This window comes from Camelus dromedarius, chromosome 32, assembly GCF_036321535.1.
Source record: "Camelus dromedarius isolate mCamDro1 chromosome 32, mCamDro1.pat, whole genome shotgun sequence".
In the NCBI taxonomy this organism is placed as follows: Eukaryota; Metazoa; Chordata; class Mammalia; order Artiodactyla; family Camelidae; genus Camelus; species Camelus dromedarius.
The window spans coordinates 6,617,375-6,640,086 of record NC_087467.1 but is presented as its reverse complement, the minus strand read 5'-3'; the positions used below and the strand labels follow the sequence as shown (position 1 = coordinate 6,640,086).

At 35.4% G+C, this 22,712-nt stretch overlaps 1 protein-coding gene across 2 annotated transcripts in view; it reads right to left on the bottom strand.

The window, feature by feature from the left end:
* The window catches only part of RPRD1A (regulation of nuclear pre-mRNA domain containing 1A), a 55,776-nt gene that overhangs the window by 6,223 nt on the left and 26,841 nt on the right, over window positions 1-22,712 (bottom strand). Inside the window, exons 5-7 of one of the 2 annotated variants that reach the window (XM_031438949.2) lie at window positions 21,611-21,737; window positions 21,326-21,501; window positions 18,949-20,009 (exon numbers count right to left, since the gene is read on the bottom strand). In XM_031438949.2, coding sequence (XP_031294809.1) covers window positions 19,803-20,009; window positions 21,326-21,501; window positions 21,611-21,737 — 510 coding nt within the window. In that variant the 3' untranslated portion in view covers window positions 18,949-19,802. Of the gene's footprint in view, window positions 1-18,948; window positions 20,010-21,325; window positions 21,502-21,610; window positions 21,738-22,712 lie in introns of those variants that run through there. The other variant, XM_010977447.3, reaches the window with a different exon arrangement.

Below are 22,712 nucleotides of genomic sequence, written 5' to 3'. Positions count from 1 at the left end.
AAAAAAATCCATGTATCTATCAACTGATGAATATAGAAACAAAATGTGGTATATTCCTACAATGTAATATTATCTGGCCATAAAAAGAAACAAAGAACTAATGTATGATACAACATGGAAGACCCCTGAAAACATTATGGTAAACAAAAGATGCCCATCAAAAAGACTATATCCTGTATGGTTCCATTTACATGAAATGTCCAGAATAGGCAAATTGATAGAGACGGAAATGAGGTTTGTGGTTGCTTGGGACTGGGGGAAGTGGAAATGGATAAGGTTTCCTTTAGGGTAGATAAAAATGTTCTAAAATTATAGACTGTAGCAATGGTTACAAAATCATATGAATATACTAAAGAAGTGTATACTGTAACTGAATAAGTTACATGGTATGCGAATTTATCTCAATAAAACTGTTAGAGAGAGGGAAAAAGGTTTGGTGAGTTAGTCTGAGCAACTAAGTATCAGTTAAGTAATAGCACTGTTTTCAATGGGAAAATGGATTCCAAGTTCTGCTACTTTACTAAGAAGTTCACTTTCAAAATACAAGTCACAGGATAAAGGAAAAGGTGAGGGGGTCATTCCGGCTGCAGCAGATACCAAGTTCATACAATATAAATACTCTCCACCATTCTAAACTGAATTCAGAAAGACCAATTTGATATCTGTCAATGCAAATATTATAGCCCCAGTGATCAACATGAGTAATGGTCAAGAGGGTCAGAAGCAAGTCCACAGAAAATAAAGATACTGTCTATAATAACTGCTTTCAATACATCACCTGTATGCAACATGTTAACACCTACTAATTTACATACCAACATTTAGATGACAGTCTTCTGACGTGAGATTCTAGCTTTTCCTCCGTATTACCTGCGTTTTTCAAACAAATGTACTGTTGTCCATTATTTGAGACTCAAAGGTCTCAGCTAATCTACTTCACACTTCAGAGTAGCAAGCATTTCTTGAGCATTTACTACAGTACACGCCAGTCCCTGTGCTGGGAACACAAAGAAGAACCACAGTCCCTACCTGAAGAGCACACAGCTTAACAGTCAAGCAAACAAGCAATTACAACAACGTAGGATGTGCTCCACCAGGGGTGAAACCGCTTTCTAAGACTCCCAGACACTGAAGCGTGGAGGACACTGCCCCGCTGAGGAATTCCGGGAAGGTTTTCAAAAGTAAGGAGAGGTGAGAGAACACAACAGAACCTGGGGACAGCAAGATGAACATAAAGGGCATGGTCTGTGCCGGGCAATTCACAGTTACCACAGTGCATGGTGCAAAGTGAAGAACGTGATTCCCTTACCAAATACGGTCACTTTTAAGTTGTCAGAGGATGAATCTGGATTCAGCACAGAAGAGTGATTCTGAGGAGGAAACCCAGCCAGCAGTTAACTGCAGCTGTCAAGGAGGGGACTAGGGTCGGAACCAAGGCACCAGCGCTGCATAAGCTGCACTGTGTGTATGTAACACATCAATTTAAAAGACAAAGGCTACGTCTCGTCAGAAAAATCAGCACGACTTGGTTATGGTTCAATGTGAAGAATGATGAGGTTTCAGGCTTGCTGAGGGGCTGGATAGAAGCAAAGCCAAGAGCAGAAACTCCTCGGTGGAGGACAGGCAGTTCACTTTTCAGCGTTAAGTGTGAGTTATCCTGGGGACTTCTGGTAGTAGGCACTTGGAAATGTGGTTCTAGCATTCTGAGCTGGAAATAAAGATTTGGGATTTTTCATCCTCAAAAAAAGTCTAATGGACAAATTATTTTCCTAGATTATCCAAGCCATTTGGCATACTTTCTTATCCTAATCATCACAAAAATCTTGAAACACAGGTTTCACTATCCATGTTTTACAGATGAGAAAACTAAGATTTTAAAAACTGGCTGTAAAGTGCTCAAGATTTATAAATGCCATACTAACCACTATGTACAGAACAGAGAAACAGCAAGGACCTACTGCACAGCACAGGGAACTATATTCAATAAATTGAAATAACTATAATGAAAAATATGAGAAAGTATTTATGTATAACTGAATTACTATGCTCTACTCCAAAAACCAATACAACATTGTAAATCAACTATACCTCAAGAAAAAGAAAAGATTTATAAATGCCAGACAACACATACACATTTCATTTCATACCATTCATCAAAATTAATGAATAAACGAAGAGATCTTAATTATTCTTGGTCAAATGATAACATTCACCATTCAAAAAAGATGATAAAGCCAAAAACTACTTAAGATGTTTTAAAGAATATCATTTTATTAAATTATCCACAGAAAAGTTTTACCTTGTACTGGGAAATACTTTAGTGTAAATGAATGTCATTTACACTAAATGTTTGTTAAGAATATTACAGAACTATGTGTAATTTAAGATTTTAAAAATATATGAATATTAAAGCAATATATTATTTTTTAAAATAGGGAATTCTGTGGGGTTTTTTTTTTTTGGTGGTGGGGGGAGGTAATTAGGTTTACTTATTTACTTACTTGTTTAGAGGAGGTACTAGGAATTGAACCCAGGACCCTGTGGTTGCTAAACAAGCACCCTACCACTTGAGCTATACCCTCCCCTCTGGGAATTCTGTGGTATTTAGCCTGATCTGAACACAAAATTTTCTTGAAGTCAAAATGATACAAATTTCTATTTAGAATCCTTTGTTCAAATTATTCCTCTTTTGGGATCTTCATCAAATTTCTTTCCATCCTTAAAGTGCCAGCTTAAATCCCAAGTCTCCATTAAACCTTCTCTGATTACTCCCCTCACATCTGAACTTTCATTACTACTTGGTGACCATTCAACAATGTGCTGCTTTGACATCCTACTGACTATTTGCACACTACACATGTGGGACACACACACAGAAAAGTTAATGAATAATGAAAAATGCCAAAAAAAAAAAAATGGAAAAAATTCTAATCATCTAAATGAAATGGTTCAGCCATATCCTTTCAAAAATAATTTTTGGATGTAAATAAAATGAAGAATTTAGCTGAGAGTCTTTCCTACTAGAAACAAATAAGATACTTAAACTTAACCAGAGAAGCAACTTTGCATCTTTTCCCTCTAAAATTCTGTTCTCCTTCCCATAGTATCTACCTTTGTTTTGCCAATAACTATTTTCTAAATAAGACACATGTCCATAACTGTTAAGTATATACTTCAATTAGCATGTTTGTATCCATTTGTGTAACCAGCATCTAAGATCAAAATAATAGGCTTTTTCAGAACCTCAGGCTTCTTTATATCACCTCTCCCAACTTTTAATCACTACTTCCCAAGTTTCAGTTAGCTAACTGCCACCCTTCCTGTCACCTATCCTATTTATTTCATGTGTTTATTTAAATCAAATCACTTCTTAACAGTTTCATTCTAAGAAATAACATCCATACAATCAGTTTGTTGTGCTAGTTTTTGCATCAGATTTGGACTTGACTCACATTAAAATAAACACAGCTATTAGAATAAATGTTCTCAGGCAGCACCATGGCCCGGCTGCCTCTCAACCAAGGCTTTACCTCATTTCCTGTCAACTGTTTGCAGGAATCACTTTATTTCTCCCTCACTATTCCCCTCATTCAACAAGGCCTATATTTTTGTTCTTAATTTACTTGCTGGTGTCACCACTAACACCGCCCTAAAGCCTGCAACCCTTAAGTCTAGCTTTTTTTAAGTCCCAGCTTCACACCAAGGCTTACTTCCACAGGTCATACCCAAGCCTCTCGACTCTGCAATTGTAAATTTTACCCATTACCATCCAGGTGAATTTTCACTTTTATCTAGAGACCCTTCCCCAGTTCCTGCCTGCCATCCTCACTCCCGGCTCCCAGCTGAAACTATCTCTGTACTACTTAGACACATACATGGATCTGTCTCCATCCCAAGGGCAGGCACCTTTTTATACTGCCATGAATTCTTCAATATTAATGAATTAGGAGGTGTGATCTATCTTGCGTGTAGTAGAAGTGGGCTAGAGTTAGGCTGAAATCTGAACTACCACTACCAATGCTTTTCTTTACAGCTAATATTGAGTATATACATTGTGTCCAGATCGTCTCCATTTCACAAGACATATTTTAAGACCAAACATGGCCACACTTTCCCACTTTAGTGTCACACTAACTTCGCTATGATCTGTTACTATTTATTTCTGAACTTAAATACTACTATACTGTTTTCTAGTTTTCGTATATATTAATTAGAGGGAAACACACTTTGTATCCATATTCCTTAAGTGTCCAGCAAAGCACTGGGTATGAACAGGTCCCCAATCAACTCTCCTGGGCATGGAGTCAGATTTGGCTGCAAGTACTGCCTCAGTTTACCTCCTTTGATCTTAGGCAAGGGGGCCTTAAGTCTCAGCCTCGGCTGCTTCCTTTATAAAACATGAGTTATCGATTTCATTGGGCTGTTGAGGCTTAAATAAGCTACTGAGAAAGTCTTCAAATTATGAAGTGCCATATAACTGTGCTCATCATTCCGGGATGGTATCAGAACCATCTTGCACTAACAGCCAAGAGGATAAATTTTCTGAAATTTGCAGTTCTTATTCATTTTAGGGCTGACCCAGATACAGTTGTTCTAAAATTCCAGTTGCTTAAAATAGATGTCTTAACAATTTCTCAGTTTAAACATACACAAGGGCTGCCCTTTTTTTTTTTGTTGTTGTTTCAGATGCTACTAATAATTCTGCTCTCCTCTTTCATACGTGACTGTGACTTTCATAAAAACAGCTGGAGAATTTCAACTGCATCCACATGCAGAGCTTCAGTGATCTAAGGCTGTGGTCAACAATTTCAAACATCATGCCTACCTTGTTACAGGCCCTTGATTCCTACCCACTTCCTGAGAGACAGCTGCTGTAGCAGGAAAGGGAACGTGTCAAGCTAGGAAGCCCAACCCTGATTCTAGTGAGCAAGCTGTTTGAGAGTACTCCAGATTTCAGAATGCTCTGAAAACAAGGCTTTGATAAGTCATTCTCTCTCCTTCTCACTTGCGAAATCAATCTCTAGGGTCCCTTTCAAGTGTAACAATTATGACTGGGCTGGACAACATCCAGTTTCAAAAGATGTACTAGTGTATTTTTTCAGCAAAGAAAACATGGACATAATAGCATGATGGTTTAAGACTTTCCCCACAATAGTATTTCTTAAAGATGCAGACATCTTAAAGATGTAGTATTTCCATGTCTTATTTCCATAGGATTCCATATGGTGTGTCAATGCAAACACCTGAGCAATTTAATTTCTTCCTTTATATTCCAATGTATGTATCCTTAGTCTGAAAGATGACTCAGTCCTGGTTACTTAAAATTAACCCATGAGATCATTATCATCAGTCTTCACTGTAACTAAATATTTGAGAATAAAATAAGTGGGTTCTTGGGTCACAGAAAAACAAATCAATATTGAAGGTAAAGCTAGTTATCTTCATCAAGAGTATCAAGACATAATCTTCAGAACACATTATAGAACCCCTCAGATTGATGGTAATCTTCCCAATTCTGGTTCCTTTTATTTGTTCTCCCGCAGACCCCTAACAGTCTTGTTCTTTCATATGTATTTATGTCCTCTGCCTTTCTTAAGATGCAAACACACAAGTCTTTCTTAAGTGACTTTCTTCAATATAACTATTTAGAAGCTTCGATTCTCATTTTTCAGGATCCATCATAATTTACTTCATTTTGCTTACTCTGGGGCTGGGGCTCTTTATGAGGATAGGAAAAGTTAATTGAAATATCAATCAAGATTTTTAAAATACCACTTTTTTTTTTTTTTTTTTAAACAAGGCCAAGAAATTCCATCATGTCAGGGACTTTACGAGACTGTGAAGATTAGTCAAGTCTGTTGCCATCTCCCGGAAACAGTGCCAAGCAGGTAAAGACCTCAGTAGTTTGCCCTAACTTGCCTTCTAGAAAACAAATAGCCAAACAAGCTTAGCTTGGGATCTAATCCTGCAACTGATGATTTAAAAAAAAATTATATATGTAATAAAAATATTTTTTAAAATATCCAGTACTTCCTCATTATCCTACACCTCTCTGATGGAGCCATTTTTCCTTGACTGTCTGCAGAAAAGTTTTACCTTGTACTGGGAAATACTTTAGTGTAAATGAATGTCATCTAACATATACTGTCTTAGATCTTTTAGTTTCTTTGAGGGCTTACTATCATTCTCTTAAATAAGCTAAGTATTCTACAAGCAGGTTTTATTTATAAAAGGTCCTTGAAGTAAGTAATTTCCAGCTGTTAATAAGTTATAATTCTATTATTACAAAAGCTAACTAGCCTTCTGGATTAACAAGTGGAAAAAAGATTTAACATTTTCTCAGGGACTAAGTTTTCTGCAAGGAACTCAATGCCTACCTGGCTTTATCAACTGGGTTTTTAAAAACAATCAATAATGTTAAGTTGTAATGAGGGTAGATACTGTTACAAATAAGCTGTATACATTTCTAGATTTCAGCGTGACCCTAATCAAAATTTTGATGTGCTTATTACTAGTAATAAATGCTAATCACTGTTCTAAGTGGCTCATTTAATCTTCATAGGTACAGACATCATTATCCATGCACTACAGATGATACAAAAGCACAATTAACCACTAATTAAGAAACTTTCCCTTAAGTCAACAGATGGTTGCAAAAAACGCTTCAAACCTAGACAGGCTGGCTCCAGAATCCTCATGCTTAACCGTTATGCTATCCTGCCTCTCATATCGTGGAATTGTTACTGGGAATGGTATTCTAAAGATGTTATGCAGCTGAAGTCTACCTTACATCAAATACAGAATCACCACTGTGATTGGACTAACAGTCAACTTTCTAAAACTCAAAATCCAACATGTTAAGGAAACAAACTATGCCTTGTGTTAGGTAGTCTAATTCTGCCATTAAATGACCTCTGGAATCCCCAGTAGTGGAGAGGGGTTGTCATTTCCTTGTGAATAACAGCAATGTGGGCCTTGGGGCTTTTTTTTTTTTTTTTAAACAAAATAGGGACCAATAATAGTAATAGCAGCAACACAGAGAAGACAAAGGGAAAAGAAACAAGGCAAGGAACTACCTCAATCAGGAATGATAAGCAAAACTCCAGGAAAGCTGACCTATTACTAAAGACCAGTTTTGACCTTGGAGGGGGTGGTGAGAGCTAAGAGCTGACAGGCAGCATATAACAGGCTATTTCTCTGTAAGCAACTTCAAAATTGAGTGGGAAGAAGGAGTTTAACAAAATGAGATCCAACAAATTAATTTTTCTACTTGTACTGATACTTAAATTAGGAAGTCAACTTAATCGTGCTACCTTTAAATTTTCATTTTGTGTGACCCTTTAACCTTAAATTACTTTCATTTTCTGTGTGAACTTTCACCCTCACTCCCTTTAGTATATATTATCCAGTTACTAGAGAATCTCACTGTCTCCAGGCCCTGGAGGTCAGCTAACCTGGAATGGGTGTCCCATGGAACAATGTTCCACAGCCCTTTAACAGGCAGGCCATAAATCAGAGGTTCTAGGCTGTTTGGGAGCAGTAACAGTTTCTTTGCTACATCCCTGTTCCAATCTCCAACATGCTCCTGTACAGAGAGAAGCTCCAACAGGGGAATCTGGTTGTAACATTCCTCAGAAACATTGAAATACGTTTCTGCTGAATACATACAGAGCTAGCAGTTTACAAATTCAGTGAGGCAAACATTAGACCCAGCTTTTCTCTTGACCTTGTCATTTCAACCTCTTCTTGACCACCTGCAGCAACAGCAAACGTGCTTAACTTGTCCTTCACTTTTAACGAATAACTTCACTGGGTATAGAACTCTGGGTTGGTAGCGTTTTTCCTCCAACACTTCACTCCACTCCCTTCTTGTCTGTGTGGTTCTGCCGAGAAGTCCACTGCAATTCTTAGTCTACAGGTAAGATGCTTTTCCCCTCTGGCTTCTTCTAAGGCCCTTTGTCTTTCGTTTTCTGCAGGATGAGTATGACATGCTTAAGTGCAGACTGTAGATTTCTTGATATCCTGCTTGGTGTTTGTTCTGAGTTTCTGGATGAGTGATTTGATGTCTGTCATTAACTTTGGAATTTCTTGGCCGTTATTTCAAATATTTCTTCTGCTTCATTTGTTCTCCTTCTGGAATTCCAAGCACATGTATGTTATGCTTTTCCAAATTGCCCCACAATTCTCACGCTGTGTCTAGGGTTTGTTTTGGCTTTTTTGGGGAGGAGGGGTTATTGCTTGTTGTTCATTTTCTTTTTGCATTTCAGTATGGGAAGTTTCTACTGACCTATTACCAAGCTCACTGATTTTTTCTTCAGCAGTACCCAGTCTCTTGAGTTGATCCTCAAAGTCCCTCTTCACTCGTCAGTGTTTATTTCTAGCATTTAAAACTTGCTTTGGATTCCTTCTTAAGCATTTCCACCTCTCTACCTAAATCTAGTCTTGCATAGTTGTCTACTTCTCCATTAGAGCTGTTAACATATTAATCAGCTATTTTAAATTCCTGGTCTGGTAATTCAAATTTTGTGTCATACAAGAATCTGTTTCTGATCCTTGTTTTGTCTCTTTAGACTGTTTCTTGCCTTTGGGTATGCCTTATAATTTTTTCAAAAGCTGAACATGATTATCGGGCAATAAAAACAGGTAAACAGATCTTTATTGTGAGATTTTATGTTATCTGGCCAGGAGCTGGGCTGTATTTAAGGTCTGCTGTAGATACAGATAGCTGAGGCTGAAACTCATTGCTTTGTTAAATAGTCCTTTCACATTAGGCCAGTTCTAACTGGCAAATTCGTCTTGCTTGTCACATGGAATATATCCAGTGATTCTGCCCTCTTATGTAAACCCAACTCCTCTCTTCAGATAGCTTTCAAAGCTATCTGAAGACAGGCAGCACCTAAGTTATGCCCGTTCTCAAGTCTGGTCCCAGATACCCCATTTGTTCAACTGTTCTCCAAGGTATTTTGTTTCCATTTCCTTTGCCATTCCAAACCCTGCTTCTGAATACACTGTGGTAAGTTAATTACCTTTGCTTAATGTAGAATCCAGAGTTTAATACATAAATCCAGCTGTGGTTTAACCAGCATCTAATGAAATAGAACTTTCCATATTCTGAACACTTACTGTAGCTTAACAGTGTTTATGTTACCACAGCTGTCACCATGCTAACCACTACATGACCAGTGCTTTCTCCCACAAAGTGATGCGAAGCCAGGTCCTGACCATACCGATGCAGTCAGCTTAGAGAAATCTAAATGTAGGAATTGACAGCGGAAGTTTTTAAGAGACAGGGGATAATAAAAACAATGCAAGATTCACACTGATCCCCATTCAATTTTCACTGGTTATGGACCAATGGTTATTAAACTGTGAGCCATGGATGGGTGTCAGAGGCAGCCTTAATTCAATTGAAGTTGTAAGAAAATTTGTGAGCATATGTGCATTTTTCAAAGCTGCTGGCAACTCAAAAAAGGTTAAAAACATTCATGTTCTTCTCATATTCTATAATCTGATGTTTCATGAACATACCTTTTTTTAATCAAAGAAAACTGAACACATTTATCTATAGTTTCAAAAGTAAACGGTAACTAAAATATCATCAGAATTAGAATACAAAACATATTAATGTAGCATAATTTGTCCAGCATCTAATAAGTTATTAAAGTTTACCAAGTTTACCACGTGATAATGAGTTGCCTAATAGATGTGCATTTCACTGTGTGTTAATAATCTCAGTTTTTAAATGTACTAAGTTGATCATCCCAAAAAACTCCCAAGAGTATTACTCTATATTGGAATAAGACCACATGATACTAGGAAGGTTCCAAGAATGGAACCAGCTTCGCTTTGAAGCAGTGACTTTCTTCATAACCTGACCTAAGCATGACCAAATCTGGGAGATGCTTTACAAAGAAATCTTGATTTAGGAAGACAAGCTTGACAGAATTCTGTGAGATTACGTTACTGTGGATGACACAAGGCTCTCCCTAAAATTCTGATTAACTACATAAGAGGTTCACATCTGCCTTAAATCTAATGCGTGCAATGGTATCAAAATTATCAAAACAAATTCTAACACGAATCTTACTTTAAAATCAAGGAGTGCATAAATAAACTAGAAAGTAGAGTTACCAACAAGGATCCTAGTTCTTTCAATAGATCCTGTAAGTGTAACTTATTTATCCTGATGTGGATAAGTGGATCTTTTTATTTTTTAAAGTTCCATCCATTTGAAATAAAGGAAACAACAGATACAATAAATGCTAACCACCTATTATGTTAAGTTAAAAAATCACTTTCACGAATATTTTTTAAAAGATGAAACTGAATATTTACAACTATTTAAAACCAAAACCAAAACACAGTGGAGTGAATATATTACAATATTAATAACGACTGTTTTCAGTGGTTGGTGTAAACTTATTTTTTCAGGGTTTTTTTCTTTTTCAGTATTTTCCAAATATTCTATAATAAACTTGTATTTGTTTTATGATGGAAAAGTGCTGCAGGAATAAAAGGCAAAGAAAAAATTTTAAACTCTGCATATCACTTTTATAAACTGAATTAAACTAAAGTACTCAAATTTCCAATTATAAGGAATAGGGAAAAAGTTAAAAGCACTGAACTTTAGAGCTTGAACAGATCTCACACATTATTAGGTTTAAGGTCTACATTTTGGAGATGAGAAAAAAAAAGGGCTTGACATTACACAATTTCTTCAAGTTCACAAAGTAAGTTCTACAACCCATAACTCCAAATTCTCAGTTCATTATTCTAATTCATACTCCATACTCACTGAAGACTAACAAGATCCAAGCTGGATGTAAATTTGTACACACAATATGGCTGTCACTGTTTTAACATTTTTTATGTTTACAATGATGTTTTTAACCTATGATTTTTATAAGGTTAAAGAAAATACAACAAAATCTTATCAGGAGCTAAGTGGTTTTAATGTATTCATTTACCCGCAATTTTTTAATGTATTTTTCAAGTTTCCTTTGAATATGTTAATTAATACTTCTGTGCCTCAGCCAGTGTTCTCATCCGTAAGACAAGTGTAATAGCAGTATCTGCCTCACAGGATCACAGATGAAAAACATGATTAGGACCAAGAATGGCACCTTCACATGGAGTAAACAGCAAGTATTGGTTATTATTTTACAATAAAACTTTAAATTATCTCCCTTATGATGGAGTTTAAGTGCAATAGCAGATTTCAATTAAACACTTGTAATTTTTCACCCACATCATGGATGGAACTGTTTCCTTCAAGCAGGATTGAGGTATTTCACTCGAGGCCAAAGAATTCTGGGAATCTCAAAACTAATAAGCTCTTGGAGGCTTCAAGAGCAGGGTTTCTTGATGAATAGGGAGTCTGTTTCATTATGAGTGTAGACATTCAAATGAAGGAAAACAAAAAGGTACTATGAGTCAGAAAGGGGCAATAATATGGAACTGCAGACAGAATGAAATCTAGCAGGCAGAGCCCGAGTCGGCACCTTAGAACTCAATCTACCTCACTAGCCCTAGTCATCCAGATGCTCCACTCCTCCTAGCAGATGGCAAATACTAGGACAGGTCTAGATAGGGAGTTGAGAAAAAAGGTCATCTGACACACACAGTAGCAGCTCTAGATGGGGACACAACACTAAACCCTGCAGGTGTGAAGAAAGCTGTACTGTTTCTATCTTATTTCCTTTTCCCAATTTTCTTTCATCTTTTTTCTCTTCTCTACCTTTTGTTCCTTTGCCTCACCCTGTGTTCTACAGTCAAAGGAAACTCTTAACTCCATCATCATTTACAACACGAAGTTCATTTTGTGTGAAATGCATATATACTATATACCAGTATATTTAATATGTACTATGTATACATACTATGTACAGACTATCCTAAACAGCTTTGACACGAAATTCAGGCTTTCACACATTAGTTAGCAAACATGTCAAAGCTACCTTATGATGATGCTACAGTCAGCATTTCAGTTTTGTACAGCAGTCTGAGGAGTTAATGAGTGCTGATACTTGCAATAAAAAAAAATAAGGGCAGAAATCATACATGCTAAGAGTGGCAAATATTTGCCACTCAGACACTCCTAGGGCTTTACCTGGCTGGCTGTATGTTCCATACTAAAGGAAAATGAGAACAGAATTTTATAATTTGGAATTGGGATTTAATGTCAAAAATTCCAGTGATCCAAAAGTAAGGGGAATTTCATGAATCCAGAAAGAGGAGAATAATGCTTCTTTACATTTCATGAAAAGGCAAGAGAAGATGGCAAATTGCTACGCATCTTTTGCTTGACAGACTGAAGGGAGGTTGATAAGACTGCTGTCAAAAATCAGCATTGCAATCTCCAGTTCAATCCAATAAAAACTAAATCCTTCTTCCCAACTTAAAGATCAGTTCTTCCTAACTAAATGTTATTCCTATTTAGCCAAGAGAATTACGTATCATTTTAAAACTTGCATTATGTATATTTAATAATTAACCTATGTCCTTACTATTTTTCCATCTCAAATAATACAAAAACATCAATAACTACTGCAAGGAACTTAGTAATTAAAAAAGTCTCTCTGGGCAAAAACTCATAATATACGGTTTTGTTGCTGAAATATTAATATAATTTGTCTTAGTCACATTTTTAGGTATGCATTATGTACAACGATGGAGCACTGACTTACTACATTTAAGTTTAAACTTCCTCAGCACAAGTTTAGTTTCCTAAATCTCACAAAAAATCTCACTTGTTCAACTGTTCCACTCTCACTTGCTCTCATTTCATAGCCATTATGACTTTGATGTCATCGCTTATATTATTTCCTGGCTTACTTGCCTAGAATTCCCAAACATTCCTTTGTTGATCAGAATAAAATAGTATAGAGCTCTTCATAACATGACCATGAGGACACCCTGTTTTTTGATGGGTAGTAATTAGGGGTGGGGCAAGATCTCCGGGTGTTCAGGCATTTTCAGCAGTTTACGTTACTGTGCTGGATCTTCTATTAACTACTTCCTAGGAAAAAGTTCCTTCCTCTGAGCCTGCTGTCTTACGTACTATCTTTCCCAAAATGCCTGGTGGTTCCAGCCACATTACTATCACATAATTATACCGCATATACAACCTACTTGGGTTGCCAGTAAAGTGGACAAGATCCAACATGAATGATTCCAATGACTGGCTTTGCAGATACAGATAATCCCCATCACTCCTGAGCCTCACCAGCCTGAAGGAGACACTGTCCTTTCCGCCTGGCTCCAAGCTCCTGTACACAGTTGCCTCAGCAATGCTACCTGGCCCAAGAGGGGGGATGCACAGGAGCCGACCCTCCTGATGGTTTCCGCTGCAGCACCCTTAGTCACTGTGTGTTGTTTCAACCTCCTGCTTCCAGGTGTTCCACTTCTGAGCACAGGCATTTGTGTAACAGCTCCCACCTTTAGAAGGGCCCATGCCAGGATATGGTTTATTTCTGCAAATTGTCAGTAATCCACCTTCTAAGACTGCCATTTGAGAGAAGAGGGCACCCACAGCATTCCTTCTCTTAGACTGGAGCTTTTACATACATCATATATAATATAATTTCATTTCCTATACATCTACTTCTCTATTTCATCTTTTAAGCAATCTTTATCAGGAACAGAACTTTCTATGACATCAAAAATGTTCTATTTGTGCACCACCCAACACAGTAGCCAAGAGCCACACGTGGCTACTGAGCATCTGAAATATGGCTAGTGCTGAGGATTTAAATTTTAAATTTTACTTAATTGTAATTAATTTAAATACCACTGTGGCTAGCAGCCTCCTACTGAACAGTGCAGCTCTGTATCTCTACATCTCACCTCAACCTCCCCCCCTTTTCATCTGTCTCTCCTTCCATTTCATGTCTCCCCATTTCATCCCCCCTCTTCATTTTATCTACCTTTACATCTTATATTTACATAACAAATATGTAACATAAGATGCATATATCTTTATTATATAATTTATAAGACATACTATGTTTTGTAATTCCTTTATTGTAATATATATTATTTTTTTCTGTAAGTTCTAGGAGGTGGGAAAAGCTGCCACTTAGTCTAACATCCTAAAATAGAAACCTATTCTGCTTTTGTTTTCTCTACAGAATAGAGTGAAAATCTAAATCAGGCAAGGAAATAACATGAACACTACATTTTAATTAAATCCAAGTCTCTTAACAGAATCGATTACATTCCAGAATACTGGGGTAAAAGGCAGAAAATACTTTAGACCAACGTGGTATCTGAGACAATTACATCCAAGAAATCATGGAGAACTACCAAAAGGGTGAACACCAGAAAATACTGTACCTAATTTTGAAAAGAGGCAGATTCCATAAACAACAGAGAAGTAGACCTGATGCAGGTAAGTCTGAATCTCAAAAAAAAAAAAAAAAAAAAAAAAAAGAGAACATATTGTTTAAAAGAGCTTAGGCATCCAGCTGTTATCACTGAGATGCTAAGAATACATAACCAGCAACATAAACACTTCCTTTCTGAGAGGACTATAGAGATATAAAAATACTACAGACATCTTAAAACTTAAGAGTCCCCCTATAAATAAAACATAAATTCACTGGTTAAATGATAAAACAGGTATAAACTAGCTAGAAAACCTTCAAGTCTTTTTGCTTTGGGATAGAACTTCTACTTACTATCTGCTGAGCAGTTTTAAGCACCCAGCTCCTTTACATTCCATAGTAACCATATAAAGCAGGTATCATTACTATCTCTATTTTATAGATAAGGACACTGAGGTACAAAGAGGTCAAATGCTTTGCCAAATGTCACTCAGCTAGGAAGCGGTGAAGCCAGAATTTACAGTCAGGCAGTCCAGTTTTGGAGTCCCTACTCTTCAACACAAAGCTAAACTGCCTCTTGAAGTGTTCAGTGATCCAAGACCAAGTCAATTAATTGAGAAAAATTTCTAACCATCGGTCTATGTTTCTGGCTTTACATCTTAAAAATAAGAATCTCTAATCACATAAAAATATTTTTAGCTATAATTTAGAATCTATCCTTAAGAAATCTGCAGAAGAAAAGAGCCAAGAGAACCAAAACAAGAAATGACAAGTTTTAAAAAAGCTCTACAGACTGAAACATTGATCCAACAAGACAATAAAAGACACATGTATTTTTAAAAAAAAATTACATAAGAATCTGACAAACTCCAAGATTAAGAATGACTGATGTTAAAAAAAAAAAAAGTTTGAAGTAGTCCCAAAATTAGCATGAGCAAAAGAAGTCCGTGCTATATTGTCAAAAATATATACACTCCACTTAAAAAAAACCTGAGCCTAGAAAAAATAGTTTATATGCAGCAAAAAAAGTCAAATTATTTATGCTTTAGTAAACATTTTATTTACTGAAGTTAACTTTCCTTTATTTAAATAAAATATATAAAGCCATATATTTTATAATAATTCTTTACTCTGCTTACTGAAATGATCCTTAAGTCCTTTCCCAAAGTCCACCACTTTCATCAAATGTATATTTTCAAATACCTATTTACCTGCGTAATTCCTAAACCCATGGATTAGGAAAAGTAATCTAAAGGTAGAGGGAAAATGCTTTTGCACTCATTTCTGGCAATAAAAGATAAAAATTAACCAACAAAGAAACACATACGAAGGTTTAAGCAGTATTTTACATTTTACATTAAATAGATCCAAACACTCCTGTAGACTTCACTGAGCTCTGGAGGCGTAACAATTTTACCAGACATTTATAATGTAGATTCTCCTATGTGTCACTTTAACAAGACAACCTGTGCCCGTGGGGACCCTCAGCAGCACTTGTGGCTGGTGTGCTGGCAAAACAGAGGCAAAGATCCATTCAGGTCAGGGCTGATCCAGCAAACTCACAAAACTCTGGTGCTAACATTACCCCTGTATCTTGTTCCCTATCCATTAGCCCCAGACAGTCTAAGGACTTTGAAGCACCAAGCTCTCTGAAATACAATGGTGAGTCTTAAGGCTGACCTTAAAGATCAAATAAACATCTTTGCATCAATCTGTTAAAACTCATCCCATTGAGTTCAAAAGATGGGGGTAAGAAACTAAACCAAAGATCTGCATTTGGAGAGCTCAGTGATCACACAGATAAGAGGTGAGGCACTGTTCTGAAAACAGATGCTCTGCGTTATCTACCTAGCAAACATGAAACATTTTCTCTGGAGAAAAGGAATAGCCCAGAAGAGAAGACCTACATGCGTAACGGTATTTGGGAGTCATCAGAGACGATGATCTAGTATAACCTTACTGAAAGGCAGACTGCTAACAGGCATCAGGTCTTTAACATGAATCAGCAATTTCACCTTCAGTAACTTATCACAAGAGATAATTTATCATAAGATCATGTGAGTAAAGAGTTAACTAAAGAGGTGTTTGCTGCAATACTATTTATAACATCAAAGCAATGGAAACACTTAAATACTCAAAAAGAAACTGATACTATTTAATGATACATACAGACATTAAAAAAGGAAAAGAGGGATATAAGATGCATGTAATACCTTACATGAAAAGGACAATATGCAAAATACATGGAGCCAATACTCAGGGCTAAGCTTTCTGCTTATGTACCTTTTTCCCTAGGATGAAATTAGCTTACTTGAATAATTAATAAAAATAATTAGATTACATGATTCTTGAAAAATGGATAAATTAACTGTAGTCTTAGGCTTAATGATATTTGGATCTCAAAAAATAATTTAAGAAATCATTAAGAAACTAGTTAACATTTGCTTCTTTAAAAACATCGATACAGCTCCATCTTGTCAAATTAGTTTTAAATTTAAATGAAATCAATGATTTCAATGGAAAAACTAAAATATATAAAAAAAAAACTGAACCACAGATGAAAGATTCCATGATCAGTTCTCTATATTCTTACTACTATGCCCTTGAATGATACTAGTAATTGATAAATCAGTAACCATCAAATAGCTACATGCAAACACCTTTAGCGACAGATTTTCAACTTAGCATTTTCAGTAGTGTATATTTAAAACATTCTTATTTCCTATATTGAGAGATGACATTAAGAATTTTTGATCACTAAATGCTTCAGGCAAAACAAAATTTATCTTCAAGCATTAAAAAAAACAACTTGAATTTTTTGGAAAACAAAATAAATTGTACAAAAGCACTCTTGAAAAGGTCAAGTAAATCAAGAAATGTCTACTTAGCAGAATTTAAAATATTAAAGCATAAAGGCAAATATGTGTAAAATACTAAGTGGGAAGAACGTAAAACTGATATAAAAAACAAAAATCTACTGGATAATTAAAAATGTGGGTAAAACAAATGGGCCAGTAGAATAGAAAAGGGAATACATTCCATGTATATTTAGAAGTAAATGTGACAGAAATGGCATTTTACAATGCAGTAAAAGATAGACTGTCATTAACTGACTAATCCATCAATAAATGACGAGGGGACATTTACTATCACTTTCAAACAATTAGTTATATCTCTATATCATATATACCATGAACAAAAAATCCTAATGGATAAAATTATTAGGAAAAAAGTATAGAAAAATTTTATACTATTTTTGTAGTTATGAATTGAGAAGGCCATCTTAACTATATTCAGAAAACCTAGAATCTACACAGGCAAAGACAAAACTAATTTGTCTTAGAACCGTAAACTCAGAACCAAACAGAAAAGTAGCCAATGGATATAAAAAATCTGGAGCAGAAATAAAAATTTTTATTTTTAAATATTTTATTTATTTGTTATTGTATTATTTATTTTATTTTGGGAGGGGAGGTAATTAGGTTTAGTCTTGGAGGAGGTACTGGAGATTGAATCCGAGACTCATGCATGCTAAGAATGTGCTCTACCACTTGAGCTATACTCTTCCCCCCTAAAATGGCTAATAAATATTTTTAAACAACTAATCTGAGTGAACAAAAAATAATTTTTAACTGATCAGTTATGAAAAAATTTAAAAGATCCCTGACATTCAGTGTTGGGCAAGGTTGTGTAGGAAAAGATATACTCATATTTCAAGGAGTTTAAAAAGGCAGAATGTCTTGGAGGACTTAAGTACATTAACTACACTTAAACATATATTCTTTTTGACCCAGCTATTCTATTATACTTCTGAGACTCAATCTTGCAGATACACTCACACAACTATACAAACCCGCATCACCAGGATGTTCTCTGTAGTACTAACTACAATGCTCAAAACTAATAAAAGTAACTCAATGTATGTAGCATGAGAAGAGGGACAGGCTTAAGTAAACTAAACAACATTCATACAATGAGTATTATGCCCTCATTTTTTAAAATGAAGTAAATCTGAATATAATGATGTAAGGCTGCAAAAGATAAACACTATCCTCTCTGACAGCTTTCCCATCTTGACTTCCAGAACTTGAAACTGTGATTTGATTTCTCCTTTTAATAGCCATCAAATTGTGATTTCCAATTTTCTATGGAAATCTATTCCATAGACTAGAAAATCAGTTTTTTAACATCCACGTACTATGAGATAAATAGGGATTTTATAAAAATGTTTTTGTATACCAACTGTATTATGAAAAAAAAAAGTGTTCAAAATTGAACAATAAAGATAAGACCTTACTGAATATGGAAGAATTTCTGATCTCTATACTGCCCCTCCAAAAAAACCAAAATCAAAATTTTGTCTGCCTTCCAAGATAATAAGCCCAGTGAACAATATTTTATGCAATAAATTTCAACTTCTGAATGCCAAATATGATTCCCATAGCAATTTGTGAAAGATTTTTAAGATATAAATTAGATTTAGTAATAACCTATTTAAGTTATCTGCTTGATAACCAGCTAAAAGTCTCAAGTTTAAAAAATGATTCATAATTTCTAAAAATTTAAAAAACATTTCATGCTTTCATTCAAATGCTTTAATAGTGGCCTCCTTAAGAAATACGAAAACAGCCAATTCCTGAAATTATACTTTAAATTTTTGTCCCATTAAAAAAAAGAGCAATTAATGACATATTAATACCTCATCAATCACAGTTGATGTTCAAAGATGCTTGATAACTGAAAACTATCTGATGATATCACAGCTGATATGATAAATATAAATCTTGACCTCTCAGTCTCAACTTCAAAGTGATGCCACCTACTTTGTACAAAAAAGTCTAAGTATCTCAGATCATTTTCACATACTTCTGACAAAAGAATCACCTTATAAGTGATAATTTACAAAGAGTTCTATGGAATAACTTCCTAGTTCATTAGAAATCTAAATATTTCTTACTTGTATGAAATGTTTAACATAATTTAGGTGGCTTCTCTATACGAAAATCCAGTCATGATTAAAAACTACCAAAAAAGTCCCCAGAACACTTTATTTCGAGGCAGCGATTACCTCTGAGGAGGGAGGAAGCAGAAAGAGTTGGAGAGACAGGGTTTTAGTTGTTGCTGTAACTTTACATTTAAATAAACACTGGAAATTAAGTTGTTATTTTGCAGGCAGATTTCCCTGGTTCTAAACAATCTGCTACCTCTTTGTGACCTTGAGAAAGTTATTTAATCTCCCTGCACCTCAGTTTCTTTTATCTGTAAAATGGGGACAATGCTTTTTGCTATACAGGATTAAATCAGTTGACATATGTGAAGTGCTTAGAATAGTACCTGACACATGGTAAATTTTACTGCCATTATTATCATCAGCCTCACCAGCTGTAACTATCAACCCTGAAATCTGCTGGTATGCACTGGGCGGGAAAAGCGGGAGTTAGGTGGAATGGTATCTGGTCTTTTTTCTACACTTACATTTCAAACATAAATGCTATTTTTGTAATCAGTGATATACAGCCAGTTTAAGTGAGAAAGCAGTATAAAGTGGAATAACAAAGTTTTGGTCTTCTCTTCAATTTTCAAAAACATGAGACAATTCAGGCTTTGGAGTTTGATATTTATTTTTAGCAGGAAGAATATACTAATGATGATGACATCGTTAGAAGGTACGCCCATGTCCAATACCTGCAACAGAAGCTCAACAGAAGTTAAAGAAACCACACCAAAGGCTCAAGACAAAAGTTGTAAGACATTACTTACCCTTAATTCTGCTAACAATAAATACAACAAGTAACAGTGTATTTAGTACTTAAGTTTCATCACAAGATCGAAAACAGGCAAGTTAACTATCAAATGTACTTTTTTCTTTATTTCTACCTTTTCCTTCCTAGGTTAAAACTGGGCAACCTCTCTAAAGGTAGAGCACAGTGTCAGAAACTATGTTCTGAGAGTGTATGTGTGAGCAGAGGAGGGGCAGAATGAAAAAGGGGTGATGCTAATAAAACAATTTGGGGTGGGAGAGCTCTGCTGACAACAACTTAATTAGCTGCTATCACATGTGGAAATGGCAATCATCTCTGGCACAATCAGAGGCTGCTGAAATAAGAACTCAATTCTAATAAAAGCAACTTAACAGAGGCAACATCATAGCATATCTACAAATTTAAAGAGAACTGTCTCTTCAAAAAAGGAATCCAGACAAATTGGAAGAGAAATGTCTATAGTGGCAAACAATTTAAACAAGAACTAATCAAATGAAAGATTCTTTTAAATAAAACCAAATCTGGCTCATCTATCCATGACAACGGCTACTCTGTTCATAGGATATATGAGTGTTTCTTTTTTTAACCCTCCATCTCCAGACATCTCATCAACAGCATCAATCATCAATTTAAAGAAGCAACAACCTTCTACCTGAGGGTGTGTATGAGCTGGGAGTTGGGGTAGGAATATGTTTAGCATCAGAATCAGAGATGGAACAAAGAAGTAACTTGAACACTACCTTCCTGAGCAAAACTGATGAACTGTTCAGGAACAGGGAGACTGGGAACTAGCTTATCTGTAACAAATTCTATGTGTCCCAAAGTCTTTATTTCTTAGTTGTATACTCAAAAGACTGCAAGTACTCAGAACAGGAATTAAATAAGTCCAACTACAATTTACTGCAGTTGATATCAGACTTTATACCAACTGCTATTTTTGTTATTGAAGATAAGAGTTAAAACTCATACAATAAATTACTATTACTGGAATTTCACATGAATAATTTTAAAATGCAACCAATTTTGTTAATTCCAAATTTCTAAATTTACTTAAGCAGACTGATTTGGTTCAAGTAAAAAGAAACCAATCAACGTTAAGGAGTAGCTTACCTGGGCCAAAAGGTCTAAAAAAAAAGGTCTATGTCAAAAAAATTACAAAACTTAAGAGAACACTCAGATAGTTTTAAATTCCTACCAAAAGGGAATAAATAAGCACTAAAGAAGGAAAAGGTTACGCACTTCTAATTTGTGCTCTTTCTCTGCAAGGGCTTCCTTTTGACAGCGAAGGAAATCTGCTAGCATTCGAGTGAGCTGCTTCCTATCATCGATTTCAGCCGCCAGTCTGCCGTTGTAATCTGCCAGCAGCATGCAGGCATCCTCTACCGTTTTAGAAAGCCTTTCTCCAGATTCTTTATCTAAGAAAAGTACAGAATAACAAAATAATTACACAACAAAAACAATGCCATACGCTGTTTCCTTATCCCAACTCCCAGAAAAGTTCCAGATCACATTTCCTTTCCTTACCTGTTATTTTATCTAGTAGGGAGACTTCTTGAACTTCAACAGGCAGAGAAGCTATCCTTTGGTGAACTGCTGCATCACCTGAAGCTGCATTTTCTAGATCTTGCAGTGCTCTAACGAGATCTAGAGTCTAAAAAGTTATACAACTTTAGAACCAAGATAAATGAAGCTGAAACAAGTATAGAAGACTGGAAATTCATTTCATATCCTTTAATCCTTATGGGCTATTTACTAGTTTAACTATAAACTGCTTTTGAACACAGTCCCTTTTATATATTATGAAAAAGAAGCTATACTATGTTAGGTATTGGAAATATATAAATTGGAAACATATAAATGTTTCCAATGGTAGAGACAGACAGTGTAAAAATAATTATCTATTAGAATGATGTGATTCATTTATATGCCAAGTACATTTAGTGGTAAAAAGGAAGGCAGGCTATAACTTCAACCTAGAGAATACAAGTCTTAACGTATGTTACATTTATTCTATTATTATTATACCCAAGAAGAATTTGTAGTATTAAATTGAATATTGGGGAATGGGGGATACAAATCATCATCTACCACAACATAGAACAGTCTCCCAAATTCCACTTCTCAATGATGTTATTAAGGCACAAGAGAAATTTAGTTTTGGAATCTGTATGTTCATATAGTATCTTCAACTAGTCTACGGTTTGTTACTAAGATAATTAAAATATTATTAGGTTCCATATATCTGGTGACTAATATTTATATAATGCTTAACAAGTATTTTATCATTACAATATTTTAGTTGCACTGTTTTCATATCAGCTATAATTAGGAGGGAAGGGCAAGTCTTTGCTGATGATTTCAAAACTCATAATGTCTCTAAAGTTACTCTAAAAAAAAATGAGTAAATTTTCTTTTTATTAGAGTCCATCCCCATCCCACCTCTTTTTTTTTTCTTTCTTTTTTCATCTCTAAGCCTAGATCTTGAAATGCTAGGAAATTACACACATGCATGAAAAATACACGGTATTATCAATTCTCTGTACATATTTAGATGACACTGACAGCCAATTATTGATTTTTCTTTAAGCTCTTCCCTTAGAAAAAATGCTACCACTGGAGTGTAGCA